The sequence below is a fragment of the Saccostrea cucullata genome, unplaced genomic scaffold (assembly GCF_032062105.1).
Source record: "Saccostrea cucullata isolate Sc308-1 unplaced genomic scaffold, CSIRO_AGI_Scuc_v1 ctg617, whole genome shotgun sequence".
Taxonomy (NCBI): Eukaryota; Metazoa; Mollusca; class Bivalvia; order Ostreida; family Ostreidae; genus Saccostrea; species Saccostrea cuccullata.
This window is the reverse complement of record NW_026932360.1, coordinates 240,049-267,586: the sequence shown is the minus strand read 5'-3', so window position 1 is coordinate 267,586 and position 27,538 is coordinate 240,049. Positions and strand designations below refer to the sequence as shown.

General features: G+C 32.3%; 1 protein-coding gene across 2 annotated transcripts; it reads left to right on the top strand.

Annotated features, from left to right (window-relative positions):
- The first annotated feature begins 2,649 nt into the window (after positions 1-2,649).
- LOC134234950 (uncharacterized) lies at positions 2,650-26,364 on the top strand. 2 transcript variants are annotated; one of them, XM_062717026.1, is made up of 8 exons: positions 2,650-2,760; positions 3,177-3,253; positions 14,220-15,406; positions 18,492-18,733; positions 19,434-19,623; positions 20,436-20,465; positions 20,936-24,685; positions 25,344-26,364. In XM_062717026.1, the coding sequence occupies exons 3-8, from the start codon at positions 14,486-14,488 to the stop codon at positions 25,443-25,445; spliced, it is 5,235 nt and encodes a 1,744-aa protein (XP_062573010.1). In that variant the 5' UTR covers positions 2,650-2,760; positions 3,177-3,253; positions 14,220-14,485; the 3' UTR covers positions 25,446-26,364. The 2 variants fall into 2 exon arrangements, with proteins under 2 accessions (XP_062573010.1, XP_062573011.1); XM_062717027.1 differs by lacking the exon at positions 20,436-20,465.
- Positions 26,365-27,538: the final 1,174 nt, after the last annotated feature.

Below are 27,538 nucleotides of genomic sequence, written 5' to 3'. Positions count from 1 at the left end.
TACTTATTTTTACCACAAAGTAGGGGCACCCCGTATACGAAACAAGTGCCTGAAAATGTGTTTTGCATAAATTATCGTGTCTAATAAAAATTCTTAGAGGGTGAACATGAAGAGGGGAACAACATCCATTCATTAGGCAGGTGCCTGTGTTGCATCGTCATTCAATATGTTTTATGTTTTCAATAATTAAAGATTTAACTACAAGTTTGATTTATATCGTTATAAGCAGTAAATATACCCGTATTTTAAGTACTTATTTTGTGTGATTGCTCTGTAAATATATTTTAATCGCTGTTAATTTTGGATAAACCTGGTCAACATTTGAAGAAAAAAAAATACGCCGATTGAGAACATGGAAAAATGCAAAATGATTGTACATGTGTTTGCATTGTTCTATCCCTAATTTTTTATTAACTTGCACTTTGTCACTGAAGTTAATTAAATGTCCATGTTATGTATTTTTAAGTATGGTCTGGTAATTAATATATACATTTTTTAAAAATCTGAACGAATCGGCATTAAGAAAGTTAATTTTGAGCAATTGATCCTATTCCAAATAGGTACATACATGTATATGCATTGTGCGAACAGAATTCGATTTCTTGAACTTTGTGAAATTTACATTTTGATCTATAAACGCCGTCGATTAAAACCCCTCCAACTGACAAATCAACAAATCAGTTTTGTGGCCTAGTTGATATATGGATCAAAAGTGGGATGGTACCTTCTGTTGGAGCTTTAGGTAAACACACAATGGATATAATGAAAACCTGGCCGATAAGAACTTTGATTTTCATGTTACTTCTTTGTACAAATAAGATAAGGATGACTTCAAGGTACACGTGTTAAAGCCTTTGAAACTTTAAATTTGCGACAATATTGGAGTAAACATTCTCTGACTTTCATGTTCGTCCACAAAACTTTTTTTGAACTAGACGAAATAAAAAAGAAATCCAATGCATTATTCGCAAATGTTTTGTTTCGTGCATGCTCATACGTTTTGCAATGAAACATCTGTTCATGTAAAAATATTTTAGCATGACTTAGCATAAATAAAAGAAGTAAATATGATAAGACGAACTTTTTGTGAAGGATTATATTGAAAGATATATGTGAAATTTAAGCGTAGACTTGATTAGCTTGAATCATTAATACCAACCAATATTGAAGTGTCTGGTATCCATTTTACACAAGACCAGTTATTTTATTTTGACACTAATCGTTTCAAGTTTTATATTCTGAGTTGATCTGTAGATCCACCTAGAATAAAATATCAAAACAAACTGTAAATGAGCCATCATATGGTTTATTTGGATTAAATGTTCGATCATGCTTCAGCTTAATTGCTTCGAAGTGGTCCTATTCATGGTCGATATTGAAAGGTGTAATACCATCATTCGTACTTAAAAAATAGAGAAAAATACTCAAACAATGAAACACCTTACAATGATATTGAAATATTGTGATATTCTGCCAAAACACACACAAGTGTCAACTCATAAAGATGGCAATCCCACTTTTACTTACATTTAATTTCAATTTCATTGCAATGTTATATTTTGAGACGCTTAATAAACGATTTGATACAAGAATTTTTAGTATTGAACAATATTAATCCCCCCTCTTTTCTAAGAGAAATTTATTTTTATTTTGAATATTCATTGAACTTTGTCTAGATACATTTTGCAATGTACCTAAGTCATGAATTTCTGTGAAAAAGGTTTTAATGAATGCAATTTTTATATTATTATATAATTTATTTCCTTATTTTAAACACAAAGAATTGGCATATTTCTGTTATTGATTCCCTCACATCTGCATATTCGTTAAGGCTGTTTGAGATTACTTCTCATCAATTATGAACTTATAATTCATGAAGGTGGAGACTGTCTTTGAAAGGAATCTAAAAGAGATATCACATGACATCCAACGTTAAAATTTCATTTATAAAATTGAATTGGTTGCAATTTTATTTATTCTGCTTGTAATTAAATTATTGATGATACATATTTTTTTCAAAATTAAAATTTGATTTCTACATGTCATTCTGGAAATTAAAATTTCACGCATTTTGAATAGCTATTCCCAAGGAATCAATAATACTAGATGACTCTTGAAGATTACAGTTGTTGTACCCAGAAAATGTGTGACGATTGGAAAGAGACACTCCTCTCACACCCTGCTCCCAGGCTTACAAACTGTTAATAAATGACCAAAAAGTAAAATCAACAGATAAATCACAAGTACCCTCTCAAGCACCCGTAGATAAGAAGTTTGGCAAGCACTCAGGACGACTCGATACTGACACACTGATTCCTCAGATCTATACAGCTCCAGTAATATACGATGATAATTAATATCTGTTCCAATCAATTCCAATATCTCACTGAAGAGCTCCGTGTATTTAAAAAATAGGTTTTTTTCCTCTTCATGGTTGACGGATCTGTACGGAGGAATGATAATAGACTTAATTGTTTGGGACGATCGGGTAGATTGCTGACTGGCTTACACTTTTTTTGATCTGAAAAGTGACACTCCCTTTAACTGTGCGTAATTGATACATATCGGTGGGATCCCTATGTGGTTTGACCCCCTGTGTCACTTTTTTGACAGTTATTGTGCCACTATGAAGAAACATTTGGAAATGCATAGAAAGAGAGAGAGGAATATGAAAGGAAACTATTACATGTAGGATTCTATTAACGTTTTTATTTAGCTACATGTAGAAATAAAGACGAAACGGAATGCTATTAAAGTGAGGTAAGTTTTAAAGTTTTATGATATTTCATTTTTTCTTATTCAATTAGTCTTTGAATTGTTCTTTGTGACTTGTTTAATGCATATGTAGTCTGGAGATGTTAAACGATAGACAGATCTATAGTTAATATTGAGATAAAAATCAAATTGGCAATGTACCTATCAAAAATTAAGACTGCCCTATCATTTATCAATTAAATTTTCACGATTTAATAGATAATCGACCCCATATTGCGTACGTAGACAAAGTTAAGGACACTCTTTAAGCCTAAGAACAAGTCTATTGTCCTAGGTGTAGACTGGATGGATAATTTCAAATATCAGGTTTCATCATTGTGTTTATGAATATACGCCATATTTGAGTTTATAGTTTTCCTACATTACTTGCGCTTGTATATATGTATAAATATCATTTTTAGATTTTTATCCATGATAGTAGCAGAAAACAACAATATCAATTTATGTGGAATACGAAAGGATACTTCCCGAGTTCGAGGTAGGAGTTTTGATTCAAATTTAGAACTCTTCGTTGTTTTTCAATTATAAGCATTTTATTAATTTTAATAAAAGAACTTGATAAAAAATCATCAATAATCCTCTTTATCTAAATATTGTATTATCTAGTAAGATTGATCAATTCTATAATTCTAATTTTATTGTCCTTAAGTCCTTTATTCAATTTTTTTTTATGTCAATTGAATATTTTACAAACTGTCTTGAAATACAGAATTACTTAAACCCCAAACCAATAATATCGTAAATATACTCATGCACAAACTCAGAAAAAACTCGACCAAAGATCTTTAAAAACAAGATATGAAAAAAAAAAACGAGAAAGAAAAGATTAATACAAAGTCCGTTGACGAGAGAGGCTCCATTATTGATAGTTCATTGTTTGACGGGGCAATTCTAGACGTATTAGCTTCCACGTTTTCAGGGTCTCAAGTTAATGAGGTAATTAGAATTCTGGACTATGACTTAAAAATTCAATTTTAAAGTTTCTAATATTAGACTTAATTATAAGAGGTATTTAAAATTCTCCCTTTTTTTTTCCTTACCAGAATTGCTAGAAAATAGAAAAAAAGCCGAATGGAATTTAATCAAAATTTATTTGTTATTGTTTTCTGTACTTCATTCCCTGGGAATTTTTCTTGTAAGATACTTTTATAATACTGTCTTCGTGTGTTTGATTTAAATGCAGATTTTTAGACAATATGTACCTGATGAATTATGCATATGAGGTAGTTAGGAAATCAATGTTGATTGGTAGTGCGTATACTCTGCCTGAGTTAAGCTTTATAACAATATTTGGAAAGAGATTTTTTGATCGAAGAAATTCCTTCTCCAATTTTACACACTTTTAATTACACATTGATTTCATCTAATTGTAGACGAATGGGGAATATAGAAAACGAAAGGGGCGAAATTACTCCGAGAATGACTGTATTTCTAATGTTTGAGTCCAAGTAAGGCCAATAATCATAACAATAAAACATTTTTATTGCATCTTTTTTTATGTTAAAGAGTTAGGTTTCGAAGAAACTTTGATTTGTTAGCAATTGGTTTTGCATACTTGGGCCCAAAAATAACAAAGATTGGCCACAATCGATGGAACGTTGATGTAACATGACAATAAGTGGTTCAACACAAAAAATGATTTAAAAAAAATCACCTTTCCCCTGTAGAAAAACAAGTGAAAGCTATTAGAAATCAATTTCATTTTTCAATTTTAGGGAGCATACAAATTGATTATCTCACAACTATAGCTCTGTAAACAAATTGACACTTTACCTTGGCTTCTTGTTCCATGGTTATGGACATTTTGGAATATTTTTTTTATATCATTGACAGCTGCTTTTTCAATAAAAATGGAACTCTTAAATTTACTAACCTTGTCATTGGTCATTTGCAAAATTATTTAATTGTGACAAAATATTCTTATTGTACACACAAATACTCTGAAGTTTACATGAAAAAGATACTTGAGTTTCTGATAGCCAATATCTATGTGGTTTTTGGAGACCAGGTCATATTTAGATATTTTATTTGAAAAAGACATAAATGTTAATCTAACAAACAAGCGTTTATGAGAAACGTGATAACATTAAGTTTACAATCGTCAATTTTCCTTATTAATATAGTAATATACCTTCATCACCTGCATACGGAGTTTATTTCTTTCAATTGATTCGATACGCGAGAGCATGTTCAATTTCTAAAACGAGGTAAGCCTCTGACAAACAAGTTGCTGAAACAAGAATATCAGCAGTCTCGTTAAAGTCATCGTTCGTAATTTTTTTGGACGATACCTTGTCAGCAAATACAATATCATTAAGTCGTATGCTGACTGACGTTATTCATATTACTTGTTAGGCCATTATATACAGACTGAATTGTCGTCGGATTTCCCGACCATGACAGGGAGCACACGGCAGGTATTACAGATCGGCAGGGGATTTCACTCCTCCATGGTACCTGATCCCACTTCTGAAGCTGTTTCTGTGGTCCATGTTTGTTCTGCTCCAATTTTGTATTGTTTTATGGACTTACGAGTTTCAGTACTATTCGTAATCTCCATATATTTCATTTTTTTTTTATACATCGATATTTACTTCTCAGCGTTTGGCTTTCGTTTTTATTTCGGATTGCTAGGCCCATAAAGTTTTACTATCTATTATTTTGAATCATCATACACAAGAAATATTTTTTCCTGAAACAAGAAACATTTTTTAAAAGTGAAATGTAAGAGTTTCTACCATCCAGCAGAAAAATTACGTCATTTTTCTACTGGGTGGTAGTAACCCTAAAAATATTATATTCAAAAATGTTGTGTTAAAGGAAAAAAAAATCTGACATCAGCAATCACTGGACAGTTTCCACAGCTATTACTCTGTGGACTTTTAGAGTAAGGACGTATTTAAAATCGTATTAATCTCTCTCTCTCTCTTTCTCCTACAGTTTGGTCTGATTTCAATACAACTTGGCACACAAGTAGACTACAGAAAGATACATAATTCTGTGTATCGGTTTTTGAATTCGATAAGCAGTGTTGCCATTCTTATTGAAAATAGAATTTTCTGTGAAATACTTTCAAAATGCGACTCCCCGACAGTTTTGGTGTAATTTCAATATGACTTGGCACAGAAGTAGACTACGCTAAGGTACATAATTCTGTGTATCCGTTTTTTTAATTTCAATGAACGTTGCCAAGGTCACTAAAAATAGAAATTTCTATGAAATACTTTCAAAATGCTACTCCTCCTACAGTTTTGATCCGATTTCAATGTCTTGGCACACAAGTAGACTAAACTAGGATATATAAATTTGATTATCGTTTTTTTCTATTTTGATGAATGGTGTTGCCGTGGCTACTACAAATACTTTCAAAATGCTACTTTTCTCTTCCTTTGTTATAAGTACAAACCAGTAGAGGTACAGTCTCGACAGAGACTTCTGGTTACTTTACTCGTCCTCTGGTTGTGTTGATTCAAGTTTATTTTAAATCATGACCCTCAGGGGTAGGGTGGGGCCACAATGAAATATCGAATTTTTACATAGGAATATATTTTAAAAAGCTTTAACTTTTAAGAATCCTCTTTTAAAGAACAGATAAGCCTTGGTTGGTTATTATTTACATGAGGCATCCTTGGGTAGTGTATATTCAAGTTTTGTTCAAGTCATGATCCCAAGGATAGAATGGGGTTACTTTGGCAAAGCCATGATAGGTTGTTTTCGTAGGTTCAAGTCTGCTCACATCATGGTCTTGGAAGCATCATTATTACTAAATTTAAATTTAAGGTGTTTAAAGACATCCATCCCCTTTTAAGAGTTTTTTTCTTTTTTATTCCTAGCCATAGTGATCAGTGAGCAATATGGTCCCTGAAGCTATTTTTAAAATTATGAAATCATATGTTTAATTGTTTTCTCAAATCGCATTGTATATAAATATGTTGACACATTTTAGTTAATTAGACAAGCAAATGCATATTTTCCTACCCCAAAATTATCAGTTGAAATTACTAAAAGCCAAAAAAAAACCTGTTATTTTATCTAGCAGTTTCTAAGGATTTAATTCAATTCAGATTCATTTTTTAAAAAATTAAACTGATGAATTAATCAGCTTAGGGAAAAAACCTCACATGAAGCTTACTTGCTCTTGCCCTATAGACAATAATCCCCAATGAGCACTTCTCTTTAATGGTGCAGCTTAATTTTCCAAACAATTATTTTAAATGATACCCTTCGATACAATACAATTTATGTGTACTTTAAATATTTGAATTGTCCGTCTTTCATTTTCTTTCTTTCTATTAGCGGGAAATGAAAAACTATTGACAAAACTGTTTAATATGAACTACTGTCGTTAAACAAACACAAATACCAACCCCTCTGCCAATACCACTACCTCTTGAAATTGTATCTATTGAGTTTAATCAGGTTATAAAATGGACCGTAAAATATTGATCGCCAAACTTGTTTGTTCATTTTATTATCAAGTTTTCTTCAAACGGTAGATATACAGGACAATATCCATATAGGTTTAGGATTTAGCAGGAACAAAGTGAGATGTAAATTCATGTTTGCACTTCTCATTTAGCCTCTATTGGGAAACCCACCTTAACAGTACACGTTCTTCAGTTCTTAGCACTGCCTCCATCACTCTTAAAAAAGTTTTACTTAGTAGTCATTTTTTACTTGAAATAACAAAGATAAGTAAAAGATAATTACTAAGCATTTACTTAAAATTTTAAATCAATTACTAAAATATGTGTCAATTACTAAATTCAAATGTTTTACTTGATTTTTGTATTTTAAAGAATTGTTTTACTTAAACACTAAAACATTTTACCTAGTAATTTATATTTACTTAAATTTGTGTATATAAGTAATAACATTACTTGGCCTTTACTTAGATTTTACCACTATTTACTATATAACTAATATTTTTTTTGCCCCCGTAAACGAAGTTTCGGGGGTATATAGTTTTTGTCGTGTCCGTCTGTCTGTCTCTCTGTCTGTCTGTCTGTCTCTCTGTTTGTCCGCAAAAAATTTAACCTTGCCCATAACTTTTGATTTAGCGGAGATATGACTTGTATATTTCACACGTCCATTCCTTTTGACAAGACCTTTCTTTGAGTATCGCCAAATTTGAACTTTTGACCTTGACCTTGGAATTCGACCCACTTTTACAAATTCCAACCTTTTTCTTTAGCCATATCTTTTAAATAGTAAATACCAGGACATTAATACTTCACATATATATTTTTTGTTGAAAGGCCTTTCATTGGATACCAACAACCATGACCATTTGACTTTGACCTTGGAGATTTCATCCTTGTGAAAAAAACTTTAACCTTGGCCATTACTTTTGAACGATAAGGGATAGGGCTTTCATACTTACATATATGTAACTCCTGTGAAAAGACCAGTCATTGGATACCAAGAACGTTGACCCTTTGACATTGACCTTGGAGTCTGACCCACTTTTAAAAAGCACACCTTTACTTTCACTTTAAAAGGGTTAGGGTTAGTGCATTCATACTTTACAAATTTCATCCTTGTGACAAGACATTTTTTAGGGTACCACCAAATCTGACCCTTTGTCCTTGACCTTGGAGTTTGATCTACATTTCAAAATTGGTAACCTTGACCATAACTTCTGAAGGGTTGGGGCTAGTGCTTTCATATTTCAGATATGTATTTTTTGTGGCAGGACCTTTCATTAGATACCAATAACATTGACCATTTGACCTTGACCTTTGAGATATCAAGAAATACCAATATATTGAATTTGCATATAAGAAAAGTTTAACCTTTGGTATGTTGCCATACGGGGAGCATCAGTGTTTCACGAACACATCTTGTTTAAATTGTATTTAATTGATTTACTTAAAACAATAATTTATTAACTGAATCAAGGAGAATTCAGAGCAGTTTCAATACAAATAATTACTTTAAAATGGTAGTCTAATCACTATCAGGATTGAATTCTTGAAATGTAATACCGGGTATATAATTTTGGCTTCCATATTACTTGTCTGTGAGGAGGAGTTATCTTTCTCCTAAATATTTCTTCATGTAAAAAAAAAAGTCATACTAATTAAAATGCTGTATTAAGTTCTTGAAACTTTAAACCATTTTTAAAATGGTCCTTAAAAAGATACAACTTATTCAATTAATAAGGCTTTTGATGTTAGAATTAAATGTTTTATTGTTAAATATAATAAAACAATTACAAAGAAATTGGCAAAAGAAATAGAAAGTATTGTTACCATTCCATGTGGATTTCATCTAATTGACTACTCAGAAAGCTTAAATAGGACACTGTGATCAAGAAAACTGTGATTAGTCTTACATTTTGTACTTTCATAGTTACATGTATCTCCTGTATCAGAAGGTCTAGACCTTGCAGTTTTCTTGTAAATAATGTCGATTTTAGTAAATATGATAAGTATTTCATTTACTTAGCATTCTCTTAAGTAATAATATTCTAGATTTTAATTAATTTCAGAATTACATTTACTTAGTAATAATTCATAAAATCTAGTAAATAGAAAGCATATTATCTCTAAATTAAGTAATAATAATTTACTAAAAATGAGTAGTTCATTTACTAAGTAATATAATTCCTATTAAGTATTGATACTTAGTAAATCATTTTATAAGTAAAAGAATTCATCCTTATTATGTTCCCCAAACGAAGTTGGGGAACATATTGTTTTTACTCTGTTTCTTATTATTATTATTTTTCTTCTCGGGAAAATTTTGTCCGCGAATGATCTTGTAAAGTACACATCCGATTAAGGGGAAACCTTTTTAGGGTAAGTAGGCATGTTATGTAGATTTGCGGAACAAAGGTCATTTTGCGCGCACGTGCTTGCAAGAGCGCGCACGTGCAACACGTGAAATGACCAATATACTTGAAATTGCCGTAACTTTTACATTTTTCGATGTAATGCTTTGATATTTAGAATATATAGACATATTATAAATGTAGATAAGGTGACATTGTCAACATGCCATTTTGTGTGCACGTGCTTGCAAGAGCGCGCAAAACACGTGAAATGACTGATTTAATTGAAATAGGCGTAAATTTTTACCTTTTTTATGAAATGCTTTGAAACTCATAATATAAGGATATAGTAGTAGCATAGACAATATGACATGGTCAAAATAGCAAGATCTCACGCGCATGCACGTGCGCTTCGCTCTGATTGGCTGAAACTAAAGTCTCAATATCTTTCTTGTTTTTTGATGAAATTCTTTGAAATTTTGAACATAGCCATGCATTAGGATATACTACAACATGATATATAACAATTTTCATGAAAACACGTGCTTGCACATGCGCTGCAATCTGATTGGCTGAAACTTTAAATAGCTATACCTCCCTTGGTTTTCACCCAAACAGGATGGGATTTGGAACATAGATAGATATAATAGACTTCTACAAGAGAGTATGGTCACCATGCACATCCATACACGTGCGTGTACGCGCGCCGCAATCTGATTGGCTGAAACTTTAAATAGCTATAACTCCCTTAGTTTTCAACCAAACAGATTGAGATTTGGAAGATAGATAGAGGTAATAGACTTCTACAAGAAGGTATGTCACCATGCTCATGTGTGCACGTGCGTGCACGTGAAATGAGTAAAATAAAAAATACAATTGAATGAGCGTATTTTTTAATACTTTTGGATTAAATACTTTAATATTAAGTAACTTAAAAGTATATAGATTGTGTAGACAAGATGATATGGTCATTACGCACATGCATTCACATGCGAACGCGTGCAATGCTAAAATTTGAATGAACTTGGTTCCCTTCTGGGTAAACGTTGTTAAAGTCTCAAATGCATAAAGTTTGTCCTATTTAATGAAGCTTACAGGGAATATGGCACAAAAAGGGAGTTGGGGAGCGTTTGGGGAACATCTGTAACGGTCCCCGTTACAATTAGCACTAGTTACTAATTATGTTTACAATTACTAACCATGATAGTCATTTACTTGCTATTCTGACTAAATGGATTACTAATAATTACTAGTTTTTCTTAATATAATATCTTATTTTAAAAACAACAAGTAAAACTTTTTTTAGAGTGATATATGCATATGTATACTAGCAGCGACCGTTAGCAATGTAGTTACAAGATTTAATCCTTTTACCCCTTATTTATGCTTCAGCAAAAATTATACCTTGCCTTTGAATTCTTTTCATTTGTCTACTTTCAAGGGGGTTAAATTATTTTAACCCTTTGAAGAAAAAAATATTTTGCATCATTTAAATGATTTTTGAATCTTTCCAGTTTATAGGTTTTCATTAGACTGAAAGAGACTTTAAATTCATAAATGTATAGAAAAGAAAAATGTGTCGTTTCCTTTCAAAATAATGAATATCAATGAAGCATAAATGAAAGGTTATATGATTACTTATTTTATGGTATCTTTTAGCAATAAAATTTCATTCGGTTTAACAATAAAATTTTATTCAATGACATATGATTATAATGGCAAAGTCCATGTTTTGCGGTGGCCGTTAAACCCAAAATATTTGTCGGATCAAAAAATAAAATAGGAGGTGCACAATAATATGTAATAAAGATTCTACATTAAATTTCAAAAAGGAGTAACATACAGCTGCAATTTCTATATACCCTCCCGCTTTTCAAGCGGGGGGTATAATAATAATATTGCAATTTCTTTACGCTTAATGAATATAATCAATGATCAGAGCTTAATTTTAGATCTGAAGTTCACACCGCGCAGGTGGTGACGTGAGTTTGTTGTCCAGTAATATTGATTACACACGTCAAAGAGATAAGAGTTTATAAAGTCGTATAAAAATTCAGATAAATGTGTTCTACAAGGAGACCCCTTGAACTCGCTGTTTTTTTTATTAAACACCCGTTAAATCCGCTATCATTGGACAAATAGCATTGTAGAGTCCACAATGTTTACTTGGAGATTTGTGCTGTCAGTAATTTTTTGAAAAAGAATGTTTGATTTCTCTCTGGAATCTTTCGATTTTTAGATAAGAATTTCAAAGAATGTTAGGTCGTTAGATTATAGGGGTAAGAGGCCAAAACCATGCGAGATATAGATGATTCTGCTTTTAGAAATATTTGTAATTTTACCCAGAAAGCATTTTGTATTAACCATGCTATTTTATGACATTATAAGTATAATACATCTAGATTAATTCTTTTTTCACCTGTACAAAGATGCAAGTAATAAAATATTTGAAAAATTTTAAAATCAGAAGTAAAGTGAATGCGAAAAAAAATCGAAATAGAGAATGCTTTGGGGAAATCTTTGTTCTTAAAAACTATCCTCATTTTTTTCCATTTCATTTAGCTCTATATGATTTTTAACCCATTCAATGATTAATCAGAGAATTGGGATACTAGACAATATTTATAATTCATAAATAGGGCAATTATTCCAGCTTTTAAACTAAATGTATAAAGTATTTTTTATTGCTTGCATCGTGCATTCTGGCGTCATTTTTACGGTTTAATGAATGCCATTTTGAAAATTGAATAAAGAAATACCGTCTTGCTAAATTTCTTTTTAGATAATGATGACGTCGTATGCTTTACTATGTATTTTAAATAAACTTAAAACTTCTCTTTCCCCATAAAATTCTTTCTATGAACTACTATAAAATACTTTTTAATCATATACCGTTTTCATCTTATAGTATAAGAATGTAAGATTGGGACATGTCCTAATTAATGACCTTTTCCTGCCCTTGACGAGTTATCTCTCTTTGATTATACTTAATAAATATTAATTTTAAAAAAAATCTGTCTGGTAAAAAAATAATTTCTAATTTTTTAATCATATCAAATACATCTTTCCACCACAGCATTTTTTGATATTTGAAGTAATTTTTTTACCTTAAAAAACTTACTTCCTTCCATAGGCATAATAATTAATTTCTGCTTAGGTAATAAAACTTTTGAAAATTTCTCTTGGTAAATCCCTTTCTACTCTAAAATGCTTTAAAACGATATCAGGATATTTTACAAACAATTGATATTTAAGGTTAGAAATTTTGGATCTAAAATTAATTTTTAATTTTATTTTGCATAATGAATTAATTGAATTTCCATTTTTTTTTTTTGTAATTGCTTCTTTATTGAGCTTTTAAAATAGTTTATATGCTCCCTAAAAAGAGAATACCAAGTTTTTAAAAAAATGCCTCTCGCTAAATTTTTCACCTATACGGTATTAAAATGACCAATTCTTTCATTTAACTTACCAATAACTTACAGTATTATGTCAAAAAAGAATATTTTCTCTTAAAAGCAGAGTTAATATTCCTATACAATAATAGTAAAATTAAAATAGTACCCAATCTTTACACTGGAACTCCTCTCTCCTGGGCCATGATATTCACCATTCTGAAAGAGACATCATGCACATTTCACTATTTTTGAGGAAGCATTCTTGTTCTGCACAATAGTGCACTTATTTTATCTAATAGATACACAGGTGTACATAATTTAATTTTATTCAAAAAATTAATTCATTTTTCACTGTATGTTCAATAAAATACTACTCAACTCTCAACTAAATAAGACGATTTTTTAAATAATAAAATTTATTTGCTAAATATTCATGAAGAGGAAAAGATTTTTAAGGAATGTATGCTTTTTCACGATACGACCAATACATTTCCACATAACACCAGAACCTGTAGCCCAAGGGTCATGGGTTTTACATATTTGGTAGAAAGCTCAATTCTTATTACATATAGTTATTCTAACAGTTTAACTGCTTGATTTCCATGAGTAAAGGAAAAGATTTTTTTAGATTGAATTAATTAATGTTGATGGTTTTAGCCCCTCCAAAGTTTCGGGGTGCAGGGACAACGAAATCTAGAGTTTGTGTTCTCTTCGATGCTATACATTAAAAGTAGTTGCAATTAATTAAGATTATCAAAGAAAAAATCGTATACAAAAACCTCACATAACTTCTAGAATCGAGATTCTCAGACACCAACCTTGCATACTCTGATTCGGATTTCTAAGCATTAAAACTAAATATAATTTTGCTAATATTAAAAATTGAAAGAAGATAAATGCCTACGTAGTGAAGACCATTTACTGAATAATGTATTTTATTGATAAATCAATAATTCTAGGATGTTTCCCACAAGGACAGTAATGCTGCTTCAGCGAATTGTAGCATTGTATACATGTAGGATGAAAACTAAAGTTGGCTGACTTGTCATGTCGTATATGTTAATCTCCATGCAATTTCGTTCCATTGATCCGTACTGTGTATGAGTTTGAATGCAGAACATTTTCTCAATGAATTAAATGATTTTATTCCGAAGTTGTGAAAGCTTTTAAAAATCCCCTCCTGGTGGGACTGAATACAGCATTAATTCAGGTCGTGATTAGGGAGTTTAATGTCATGAAATGCTTATTTATCTCTATAATATGTTTTACAGGTAGATGGATAGTATTGACATCTATTGAATTCGGAGTCGTATCAAATGAAAGAGAGCGAATACAACCCCATTTAAAAGCCAAACACATAAGAAAGAACTTAATTTGCATAAAGAAATGGAGCTATTTCGAGGTGCTAGCAGCAGAAGAATGATCGACAAGTCAAATTAATTGTGTATCAATATTCCAAAATACACGAAAAATCAAGATATGAAATCTTACACCAATCTATACTTGATTAGCCCTTTAAACTTTGGTGGGCAGGTGCATGATGGGTGATACGCATAACACACCATTAGCATTTATTGTCCTTGTTTGTTCTGTGTTGGGTCTTATAAATAATCTTGTGTCAATATTTTATAAACAGAAAAAGCAGTTCTCTCTGCCTAAGCTTTGGAAGTATGCCTACCTATCTATCGATCTCGGGCATGTTTTTTTAGGTGTAGGGTTGATTCTTTCAATTTCATTTAAACTTTCTGGATCGGAGCCAGTGTGTAGTGCCTCTGGGTTTCTGCTCGTGTTTGGCGTGTTTGACTGTGTTTGCGGGTTTCTCACAGCAGGGATAATTTTATTTGGGATATACAACCCGGGAAAAGCTTCGCAAATTTCTACGTTTCATAGAAATGTCTTCCTTGTCATCACCATTCCTGAAAAAATTATTTCGGTGTTTCTATCTGCATTGCCTTTAACACCTTTAGGATACAGCCCATCTACAAGTCATTTTGCTATTTCATGTGTGCGAATCAGCCAACCCAACGAAGATGGTGGAACACTAGGTGTTGTGAATTTCGTGGTACTTTGGTTTTCTCTCCTCATTGCTTTCTTCACATGTGTCATTAGTGCTGTTAAGCTATGGAAAGGATTCAGCAACAGAATCCACTCTTCCACCGTTAATGTGTGGCAATCCCAGTTGGTGATCGAAGGAAAGAGATTCCAAAAGATCTTGTTGTGCGAACTTACTGTATGGATCATCGTATTGTTTCTGTGTAATTTTGTGACTTACTACGATACCGGACATCTTTCCTCGGCGACTTGGATAGTATTGTTGTCGTTAAGCCTCGTTACAATCTTTCACGGTGTGTGTTCCCAGGTTGGGAATAGCATGTGGAGTTTATGCTGTTGTGGATCAACTCGCGATGTGGAGGAGCCACATCATAAACTCAAGCGGCTCGAGCTCATCAAAGTAGAGGTGAGAATATAACAAGATAAATTCGATTTTTTTTTCAAGTAAAAGATAATTTTAAAAAGATTTTGTTGATGGAGATGATTATAGTACAAGTCTTATCGAAGCAAGGGTTCCGAGTGGAATTTAAAAAAATAACTCCAATCAAAGAAGATGTAAATGTAATGTTCGAACATATGCGCGTGCACTGACGTAAAAAAAAAAGAAGAAAAGGAAATTAAAAGATCCCACTGCCAATAATATTTTATATAAATTTCGTTTTAAATCAATATTTGATTTTAAAAAAAAGTATTTAGCTGTTCTTTTTAATTGCTAATACAAGTGAATTATTTAATGCAATATACGAAACTCATTGTGTCTTAAAATAACCATCAAGGAAATGATAAAGAAAAAACCCAATAAGTAAACTTAAGAGGAGTATTCATTGTAGTGTTTTCAAATATTGAAAATTCAAATTAAGAAGCCCTTGTATATAGCTCCAAATGTAAACTCTTTATGCATAGTCACGCTGGAGATATCTATAAACAACTGGAACCATTTGAGAAGTTTGTCGTTAGAACTGTCAACTTATAAGGACTTTATAACCGTTACGAGTAAACATACTTTTTAGTATATCAAAATAAAAATTAATTGAATTCAAAGATAGTTTGATGAGTATTGGTAGAAATGGGTTTTGTTACTGAATAAAGAACGTTATAAAATGATAAAACTGTATTAAAACTTAGGTGTTTTGATAGTTGAGATTAAGCTACAGATGATCATTATTAATTTTTATATTTTCTTTCTACTTTTAAGCAAAATAGGTAAATTAAAACTAATTTTTAGTACTTTCAACAAATATACGGTACGCTTTAGAGTATTAGATTTCTTTACAAGATACACAATCAGAGGGTACCATCAGTTACCACACAATTGAAGACATTTTCGAATTTCAATTCTCAACTCAATGTCAACATTAGAGACCTACTCATGTGAACAAAAATAATCTTTTATCTATTTAAATTGAATTTTGTGAAGGAAATCTTGTTTGATTTAACCTTGTTTCATGTCTAGAGTAGAAACACTTAGAACGCTTTTGTCAAATTTAATTCGACGAATTCGAGCGGTAAAGATATCTGATATATACATAATTATATCTACACCTATAGGTATGAAAGGGTTTTTCGTGGTACTTGCATGTTCTATAACTCTTCATTAGCTTAAATGATCGTGGTTTTCAAAGCATTTAAAGAATAGCTTTCAGTTGGTCTAAATCTCTTAACTATGTTTTTAAAAGCCTAAAGTTCAGAAAGTTTGATCGTGTATTGAAAATTTATAACCATTGATATTTATCAAAAAATGGGCAGCCTTGAGAGCTATTAACATTGGATGGAATATAATTCTATACCAGTTGATATGTATATGTCTCTTATAGTTATCTAACATCAAAATCAGGTAATGTGATTTTGCATGTTTTTGCGGTTTTTATATACCCCATGGATAGATTTGTGTTATAAAAGGAGTTGTGAGAGGGAGTTTCTATTAAAGTTCTCGAGGGGGAAAAAGTTGTAGAAATGTCAAAAATTGTAAAGGTTTTTATAGAAAAAGTGGCAGGTAAAAATTCTTCAAAGAATACAAATTATTCCATCAATTATAGAAAGGTGTCAGTGGAGGGACCATTAATCAAAAACCACGGCATGTTTTATGTCATATTTTGCTTCTGATATCCTACGTTATCGACTTTATTTAAAAATCAACATTTTTTACAATTATCCACACAAGACTAATCCATTTAAACCTTCGGATTTGATAGAAAAAGACCTCTTTAGATTAGAGGCCCATTTATCATTGAAAACGTGGAATAGAAAATACCTTTCACAAACAGAATTTTTAAAGAGTCAAGATTTATACCATAATAAAATCTTTTTTATGAACCATAGTCGGCGCAAGCAAAAGTAATTATTAAGAAGAAGTGAAATTTAGATAAAAATGATTTAATTTGCATATATGGAATAAAGTCATTTAATTTTTTTTTTCAAAGGATAACACCCCCTTTAAAAATGCTGCCTTCACACTCGCAAAAGTTTGCTAATAATAACTGAAGTCAATTTGCTCGTACACGAAGTCCCATTGACTTAACTCACTCAGCAAAACTAGTTGCCTATCTCAGATGGAATAATAAAAACACAAAGTAAAAAAAAATATTCCTGTTGACTCAATAAAAAACTGAGAATGATTTTAGTAGAATTGTTCTTCAAAAAATCATTTTCCATTTTATATCGAGTCAACGTTTTACTTTATTTTGTATTAGATCTATTTCAGCTGAAATAGACAACTACTTGTGCTGAGTGGGTTTAAGTCAGTAGGACATTCGTTTAAGAGCAAAATGACTTAATTCCCATCCTTGATCTTGTATCCATTAAGTAAATTTAACACAAAGAATGCTTTAGTGTAAAATTTGAGTCAACGGCCACAGCCTTTCTAAGAGCATTAACTTTACGAAAGCCCTCCTCGAGCAATTAAAATGATACGTTTTATCAATTAAAAAAGATGATATTTTTATGTTAAATGAAATATTTTAGCGAACTTTTTTTCTTAACCACGTGAAAGAATTTATAGCGGACTTTTTTCTTAACCACGTTTAAGTCTTGGCGAATATTTACCTTGGTGGTTAATATTTTTTTAATGCTGAGAAACCATCGAGTGTTTTTGAAAACAAAATGGGAAATTTCTGTCAAACACGACGCTCTTTTAACATGGAGGACTAGAAACTAAACAGAAGTCAAATAAATCACCAAGGACCGCAGTTGTTAAACTTCATCGTGTGCCTTTTGAATCATTGTTTAGTTAGGAAACAAGTGCTTGTAGCTCTCGATATCCTAGAAAACTGCAATGATATTTGTACTTTTGTCAAACGTCCCTCCTTTTTTATAGACCAAAGCACACAGACATGTCGTTAAAAACGACAATAAAAAATTCATTTTCCTGTTGCAAATTGTTTATCGATTTCTTTTTATTTGTAAAATCTAATTTTTATATTCTAATTCTAAATCTGCTTTTATGAAAAAGATAAATGTAGAATCAACCGGAATTCTATTCAAACACTTTACAGGAACCTGGAAGGTTACGACTGAGAGCAACATGGAGCGTGTCCCGAGGATTGGTCAAACGGGGCCTGATGAAGGTCTATGGCTCGAATCACGTCAAAGCTTGGGCACAGGAAATTGTGGTTCTGGGCATGCTCAGGAAGGCACAACACCCGAGTCTCCTGCAGTGTCTGTGGACCAGCAGTTCCAACCCTTACTACGAGACAATGACCCTGATTACAGGGGAGATAATCACTAGTGACTCTAGGTACTCATTTGTTCTTTCCCTTTATATAAAAGACCCATGCCAGCTTATGGTATTATTTATACAGGCAAGTATATGTTAAAAACCAACCAGTTGTCTTTTAACATGGTGGAAAGTTATGCTTACAAAGCATTAATTGTTCAAACTATGTGCTATTGATTTTTCTTCAGAAATCCAGTTTCAATTGATCGAATTCAAATGTCTTCATTATATTTTGATTGTTTCGATCATTTTTATTGATTAGAATGTTTGGAGGACAATTATCATTCAAATTAAATAAAGTATATTATATGTGATTGCATCATTCTGTTTGAGTTTTTCGTAAACTGGAAAAGCAATTAGGCCTCCGTGTTTAAAAACGAGACCAATGAATAAATAATTATGCAGTAACGCTAAATAATGGCATTTAAAAGAAAACTTTCCAGATGTATAAATCTTGATAATGTAGAGTCCATTCTTTACTGTACATGATGTACAGTAATGTATAATTGAACATATATCCTATTCACAATTTACCTACAAAAATATTTTAAACCACTATATATTGTGAAAGTTTGAGCATTCTTATTATTCGTAGTATTTTATCACTCGGTTAAGTAAGAAATTTTACCTGAAAAAATGCCTTTTTTTATTGACAATATTAGAGCAGAATTTAGACATTTTTCATTTTTCTATCAACAAGTCTGAATCACTTTTTTCACAGAATTATCTGCCTTGAGCTGACAAACAATGGAAGCTTAGCGGAAGTGCTGCAGAAGGACGTATCTCTTCCGGAAACATGTCAGAGGATGGTCGTCCACGATATTGCCGAGGGTCTGTTCTACCTCCACAGTCAAAATATCCTCCATAATAATCTAAGCTCTTCCTGTATCTACCTCAAAGGATCACTTCCGGTAAGTTTCGTATCTTCATTTTTTTTTAGTTTATTGTGTTTACCTATTGCATATAGGCATTTATTTTATACATTGTCAGAAATATATGTAATGTCTTGTTATTCAAGTATTTTATTTTTTTAACTTTGAGAACTGAAACCTTGTATATTATAAAAAGTGAGATCATTTCAAAAGCAGAATCAGCTGTTTGATAGCACGACACATATGTAGAAGCATTTGATGTGCTAATGTGAACTAAAGTTTCATTCATTCAAACAACAGAATATTAAATTATCATGGCACTATGTTACGTTTTCTCCTCCTAGAATTGAAAAGGTGTTATTCTTATTGTAGAAATCTTTAGCAAACTTATACTCTACAAGTGATATCGTAAAGGTTTTCTTTCACGAAATGAATATTGCATGTAGTGAATTAACAAAATACAATGAAAATGTTAAAAATTATAATTGCATGATTAAAATTAACCGGTCAGGTATTTAGTGGTGCAAGTTCAGCTTAGGTAAAATTAAAGCAACATACCCTGAAGTAATGTATGACATTGACAATTCTGTTAAATGACTCAAAGGCGAACTGAAATCGATAATTTTATTTTCTTTCTTTCCAATTTACTCACTGTAATTCTCTCTCATTAAACAATAACGTTTTCGAGTCGTATCTTTTATAAGGAGGACTCAACATTTTGGGATGTGACCAGATTTACCAAAGTCAAACATTTGTGGTTCTACGAAATAGTTTTAATTTCTTGCATGAATATAGATAGGAAATGTTAATCACCATCAAATACTTATATTATCCTTTCTAACCTTCGTCAGGAGACAGAGTATGCCAGGCCAATGTATAGGGTAGGAGTCTAATCCAGAGAATTACCCTTACTTTCTCTTATTTAAACATATACTAGCGCCACATACTAATTATTAAAAATCTAGCATATATTTAGGATGCTTTCATGTATGTCATCTGGCAAATTATTTTTTTTTTACTTTTGCTAGTATTATATATCTTGAATGTTATGAAAGAATGACATTTGTCAACGTATTTATTACCCTTTTTATCAGTTTTATCCAGGTTAATAGTCTTATGCTACATTGAAATACTCTTTCTGATTATCTGTACTCATTATTAATTTTCGTGGAATTCTTTTCTTTTTTATTTTACGCATTTACCTTTTCCTTAATACTTTTAATGACCAAAATTTTCATACTTTTAACACCATAATATTTCTTATGCATTTATGCGTATATTGAATTTTAATAGAATTTAAATAAATCAAGTAAGTACAGGTGTATTCAAGATGATGTTACTTTTATTTCAGAATATGGTTATGAGAGCAGCCATTGGGGATTTTGAATGTACACAAATTTATGGATCAATTCAGCAACCAGAAACTGCAGTGACCAGCAAAAGACAATTCTTTCTTCCAGATATAAGGTCGTTTGCTTTAGTGGCGTTAGAGATAGTGACGAAATCGTGTGAAAGACGATTCTTAAGTATGCAATATGATTGGGACTATGACCAAGATCCTAAGGATTTGATCAACGGAAACGGACATTTTGTTGTGATGCCACATATTACTCGTGAACCTTATCCTCAAAATGTTGACCTCATGAATAACCCCTCCGATGATTCAGATGTAGAACATTATGCAAGGAGAAATCATAATGGCATAAGATCCCCATATGAATTGATTGAAGAAGTTAGAAGACGAAGCAGAAGTTTATCTCCTGAAAGTCGGCCCATGTCTGCTCAGTCAAAACGAAGCACAAGGTCAAGAACTGTTTCTCCAGATCAACAGAGAATGGCTCACAGGTCTCCGTCAGTGCAGTCAGCCAGTACACTATACAATGGAAGGAGTGGAACACCAGAGGTTGAGATGGTACAGCATCAAATGAGTGCTCGATCTGAAGTGTTTCACAAGAGATCTGCAGTACAAGAACTTGTACCAGAGAGAACCGATTCTCCTCTTGATAAGAAAAAAGGAAAAGGTAAAAAGTCTCACTCCAAATCTCTCGATGGACAGGCTTTTGAAACAAAAAGCAAGGATATAAAAAAGTCAAATAGTAAAAGACTTTTATCAAAACCCGTGTCTATTATTAAAAATCTCACTGGTTCTGAAACTACAGTATCAGCATTTAAACCAAACGACAAAGCAGATTCCTCTGCAGAAGAAATATCCGAAGAAGAGATGGAAATTCCCTTTGATAGGTACAGACTGAATAAGAAAATGAGACAGGACTCTAAAAATTCAATTCAGTCGTTTCAATCAGAAAATTCTCTACATCGAACTGTCTCACAAAAGAGTGATCAGTGGAGTATTCGAAGTGATATGGAATATCGTCCGCATGGATTAAAGAATACGGTATCTGCTGACTCTAGAGCTTCCCTTTGGTCTAATTTACCACTCCCACTTGAAGCTATTGATGTGGAAAGAGATGAGTTGGACCATATTATAGACTGTCTTCCTGGAATGGCGGATTCCTTAGATTCCCATAAGCATCGACCCAGATTAAGCGAGATCATGAATGCAAGGGACAGAATTGGATCTAGACCAAAGACGTATTGGCAGTTTGATGGACCTGGTACTCAGCGTTTTGAACTTGTAGATTATTATGATGAACTGCAAGGCACATATGTTAAGAAATTACAACCAATTCGCTCTCTTCACAGAACATCATCAGGATCGCAGATATTAAGTACACCTGTGCATCGAACTTTTTCAGGAACGCAGGTTTTACATCGAACAAGCTCTGGACTTCAGGAAATCGTCGAGGCAACCGAAGCAACTGACGAAGAAGAAACACTTACGAAAGGAAATCCACATAAAATGATTCGAGATCATAAAACAAATAAGATAAAAATTCGTTCTATTGACGAACCACAAAAGGAAAAACCTGCCAAGCAAGAGAAGAAAAATACAAAAAAGAAAGAACGATCAAAGTCAGTAAAAAAGTATCCGGCTCCCCAACCTCCAACAGAAGAGGAAATCAATAAAGAAAACCTGGAAAAAGAAGAAAGTGAACATAAAAGGTCGAAAGCAAGAAATGCTCTAAAAAGAGCCCTAAGCGGTAAATCCAGAGATTTCAATTTTCAAAGGACAAATAGCAAGAATGAAAAACTTGATGTGAAATTTGCAAACGTAAAGAAGCTTATTGTACAAACTAACAAGGATTCTCGGGTGAACGTAGAAGACTTTAAAGTATCAGAAGTCAATAAATCTTATCAACAGGATGAAATTGACCAAACAGAAGAATCACAACCAAAACAACATTACATACAAGCTCCAAGAAAAGAAACAACAGAGAAAAGATTTTTGACAGACAAACTATCAAAGACGAATCTGAATAGGTTTTCAAGCTTCAGCAGCACGGACAGTTATAGCAGCAGAGGTTCCACAAGGGCTCGACATGCAGATGTATCCCTCACCAGTGGTGAACTTACGTCTTTGTCATCTCAGGCTGATGCCGACACTGACGATTTTGCTACTGATGTCGATGCTCCTGCAAAGGAAGTTTATATGAAGAAGGTCTTGCAAAGTCGGTTACGTAAAAATGTTGATAGTGGCTTTGATAGTGAAAGCAGTGAGATTTCATCCCATGGTCCTCAGAGCAGTTATTTTTCTGATGATTCAGCTTTCCATGAAACAAAAGACAGACGATCAAAATCCAGGAAACAAGATCGTATGAAAATTAATACTGGAATTATTTCCTCGAATTTATATAATACTCCATCATCACATTTGCAAGAGAAAACTTTCTGTCTCACTGGTATAAATTCTCTTGAAGTGGAAAATCAAAGAGTAGCTGACTCACCAGATCTTGAGATTGAATGTCTTCCTGATAATGACATGATACCAGAAGGCGAGGATGAATTCCGACCAACATCAAGCCTTTCAAGAATAATAGAAGTTTCATCAGCGTCGCCAGAACAAACAAAAGAAATAGATATTGACGGGGAAATAGAAAATTTCAGCTCATCACATGCTAAGAAGGTCTCTGTGAATCAAAGTTTCGATTCATCTCACATGGTTCGTCCTAAAACGCCTGCATCTACTCGTCCTAAAACACCAGGACTTTCAAAAGAAGTAAGAGGACCAAATGTAATGGCAAGTAGTCATGTTGCAGATGCTACGAAACGCTACAGAGAACTTGTAAAGAAAGGAGTTCCACTGAGGGTGTCTGAAGTATCTGCAACTGAAATTACCTCAAAACAAAGAGAAGTTGAAGATGAACATTTGGATGTACGAACTGAGCCATCTGATGAAAACTTGTTCATGAATTTAGATTCACAGGGGTTTTTCCAAAGTGAAAAGGAGAAAAAATTAATACCAGGTCGAACATATGGTTCCCTGAATAGGAAGTCGAGGAAAGATCATGGGAAGAAAAACAAATCTTCAGGTCAGCAATCACAGATTGGTTTAGAAGAAATCATTAGAGAAAGTCCAGAAGATGCTCATGATTCTCCAATACATAAATCACCTAGAGGAAATCACCTGTCTCCAACCCACGCTACTAACAATAATATTCTGAACGAATCATTTACAAATATGTCTGAAAATGACGTCACTATGTTCAATCAACCACAAAGTGAAGATTCTGAAACAGTAAGTTTCCAAAATGGAAATTCTAGTAATTCAAATCAGGTTTCACCCAATCATGTAATGCAAAATCAACCCGCAGTGGTGGTAGATGCTGAACTCTATATCGATAGAGTATACTCTCATAAACAAACACCAGAACATCAAAGAACTCACCCTCCCATTTTGGATCCCGATTTTGATTCTCCACTTCTTGCAAATGTTGGGAAGACTAAACCCTATTTTAACGAAAATGATCAAATGTTTGAGGTTCCATCAACAAATGAAAACAGAGAAGAAAAAGGAAGAATCCAAATTGACGTACCTTTAAAAATGGGAATGTCAGACAAACATGTCACAAACTGCCAAAAATTGACATCAGCACTCCACCTTGTGTCTTTCAATGATTTGTTACCAGCAACCGAGGAAGGGTTTAATATGATGAAAATGAAGCTCCGACAAGCAGGCCAGCTTGGAGATGTCGGAAGTCAGGTACTTTCTAAATTTATTGATATGTCAATATTATGTAGTTGATTGTGGAATTTATTTCACTTGTGTGAGACAGGATTTTTTAAAAGAATATTTGCTGGTGCTTCGCACATGTGTAACTTAAAAAACCAGACTTTCTTAAGCTTGTGAAATAAATCGTATGTTGAACTACAAGAAATATATATATTTTTTTAATACCTAGTATCCTGTAAATATTTTTTTGTTAAATCCATTCATCTATGCCAGTTAGTTTAAGAGTATTCTTCTATATGATATAATATCTGTACATAAAGTTTAGCACTATTACTGGATTGAGCTGGTGATTTTGAAAAAAATGAATTAAAACATTGCGATTTACGGCGAAGAAATATCACCGAAATGTTTACTCTGATAATTTTTCTTTGGTTTTAAAACATTTGTTCATATTGCTAATTTTATCAATACTATTGTTTTAAACTGTAAAATGAAATCCTTTTGTCCGAGAATCCTTATACAAACTATAGTAGTCTACATTAAAGATGAAATATAGTAAAATATCAGCTCTTATAAGATAAATGTATACGTTTATTTTCCATCTAAAGGGATTATTTTATTGCACGAAACAGATTTACCTATTCAAATTATGCGATTTTTTCACAGAGTGTTTCATTATTTGTTGTAGATCTTGGATATCGTGAACAAATGTTGGCTGAATGAAACACCTCCGACTTCCTTTGATCTCGTCATGCAGTTGATGGATCCAGTGAAGGAGACGGAACTCTAAAGTTGATGACTAATACCGCCATAACTGACTACGTCATTCAACATACATCTCTCGTGCCAAATTGATTATTATTTACTTATTATTATATCCCTCTATGTATCTATGTACAGTAGGATAATTAAAGTTATGTTCATCCACTATGTATGCATTTATTTAATTTGCAAAAATCTTTTTTTGTTGATCATTCTAAACGTAATCCCTTTTGTTTAAAAATTCCAAAATGGAATTTGAAAATGTAGAGATTTTGCTGTAGATATGTTAATTTTACATAAATGGCATCCCGTGATATATTTTTATACAACTTTTATGCTGTCTGTGATGAATGATATTGTGATATAGTTTTTCAAAATCATTTACCCATATCTTTGTGACCAAGGACAGGGCATCTATAGTAGCTGGATAGATGTTTATGAAAAGTGTTTAAAACAGCCTTGGAGGTACGATACATGTATATATAATTAATATTTTCTATTAAGCAACTTTCAAGAAGCATTGCTTCCTTGAAAACAATGCCCTGTCATTGCGAATAAAATATCTATTAATGATGCAGCTATCTGTTAGAAATGAAATTTTTCGTAATATTTTTGTATACAATCATTGTTTGATCATTGGTTATGCATCACCTGTTTTGCCTTCTAGATCTTTCTTTGTTAAATGCATGCATCTTTCATAATTTTAGTATACTCACTTTATTATGATCGATACGTCCATTAAGCTTAGCTGGTTACTGCATTTACCATAAAAAGCCTTTAATTGATATATGCAATTACACATGAATGTACCATGAAAATCATTTTCTTTCATATTTTAAAGTCAAACCAAACACCCATATAATAGCTATCTAGAATTTTTACGTCATTTACCCAGTCTGTGATAAACTGTTTTGTTATCTATGCAATAAATTGACAAAAATTCGTCAGAGTTGTGTTGATTTATAGATCTATAAATCATGGATTTTTTTTTTACTCATCCATTTAAAATTTTCCTCATTTTTGGATACCGTGTTAATTTTGACTAACATTGCTTGAGTATTTTGGGTTATGATCACACCTGCTCCCATGTGAGTATAGTTGCATAGTCCAGGCATTCTTTGCTTTTGAAAACTCTAAATATCTATCCGATTAGAACCAAAAGTAGAAGGTCCCCAATGACACAATGTAAACGACTTTATGAAAGTCTCAAAATTTTATTCATTGGTAAAGGAGGTGTAACAAATAGGTAATGAGCACCAAAACCCAATGTCCATGTTGCCTATGGGAAACTGATCAATTTGATCTAAGAGAAAGGAGAGATGCATAATGACACTATGCTGTACAGATTCTATTAAAGTCTTGTTTATATTATTAAGTGGTGAAGGAGGAAATGCGGACTAAACATGGGATCTCCCAATTAAACGTAACGGACACTCCCATCACATTTTACCTTTTTACTTTCAATCCTGAATAACTTACCGTTTTTCTGTATACTAGTACCTTTGATGGATTGCTTATGCTAAAAACAAAAATGCGTACTTTTGAAAAAAAAATATGTTGTAGATGTTCACAATCAAAAGATTTTAAACACTAGACTTTTCCACTGTCTTTTTTGGATTCACAAGGGATAAAATATTGAAAAATTAAAGAGATTTCAACCGTGGGAAAGAGCTTGTATTGTAAAGAATGAAATCCCATTTTTCTACACTTAGTGTTGTTTATCCAAGACTTCATTGATCTGTGCATGTTAGCTTACTTATGTACAGCCTCTTTTCCTGACTTAAAATCTCTTCTTTTTCAGTATGTTGTACCACACAATACAATACGATATGCTATTGAATATCGATAGTATTAAGAGCATGTTCCTGAGTATCAAATAACTTACATGTAATTGTAAAGCAACATACAATCCAATAGGTTGGGAAACTTAAACACCATATGCATGCGGAAGCAGAAAATTTCCACATAAATAAGGAAAGTATACGATGGCAAGCTGAAGGCAACTCGTTCGTTATATAATCTAGTCGTCAGAGTTTAACTGACTATAGATGAAATATGTGGAGGTAGCGATCAGTATGGAAGCTCAAAAGTCCGTTCAAACTTTTATCCCTTACCTACCTA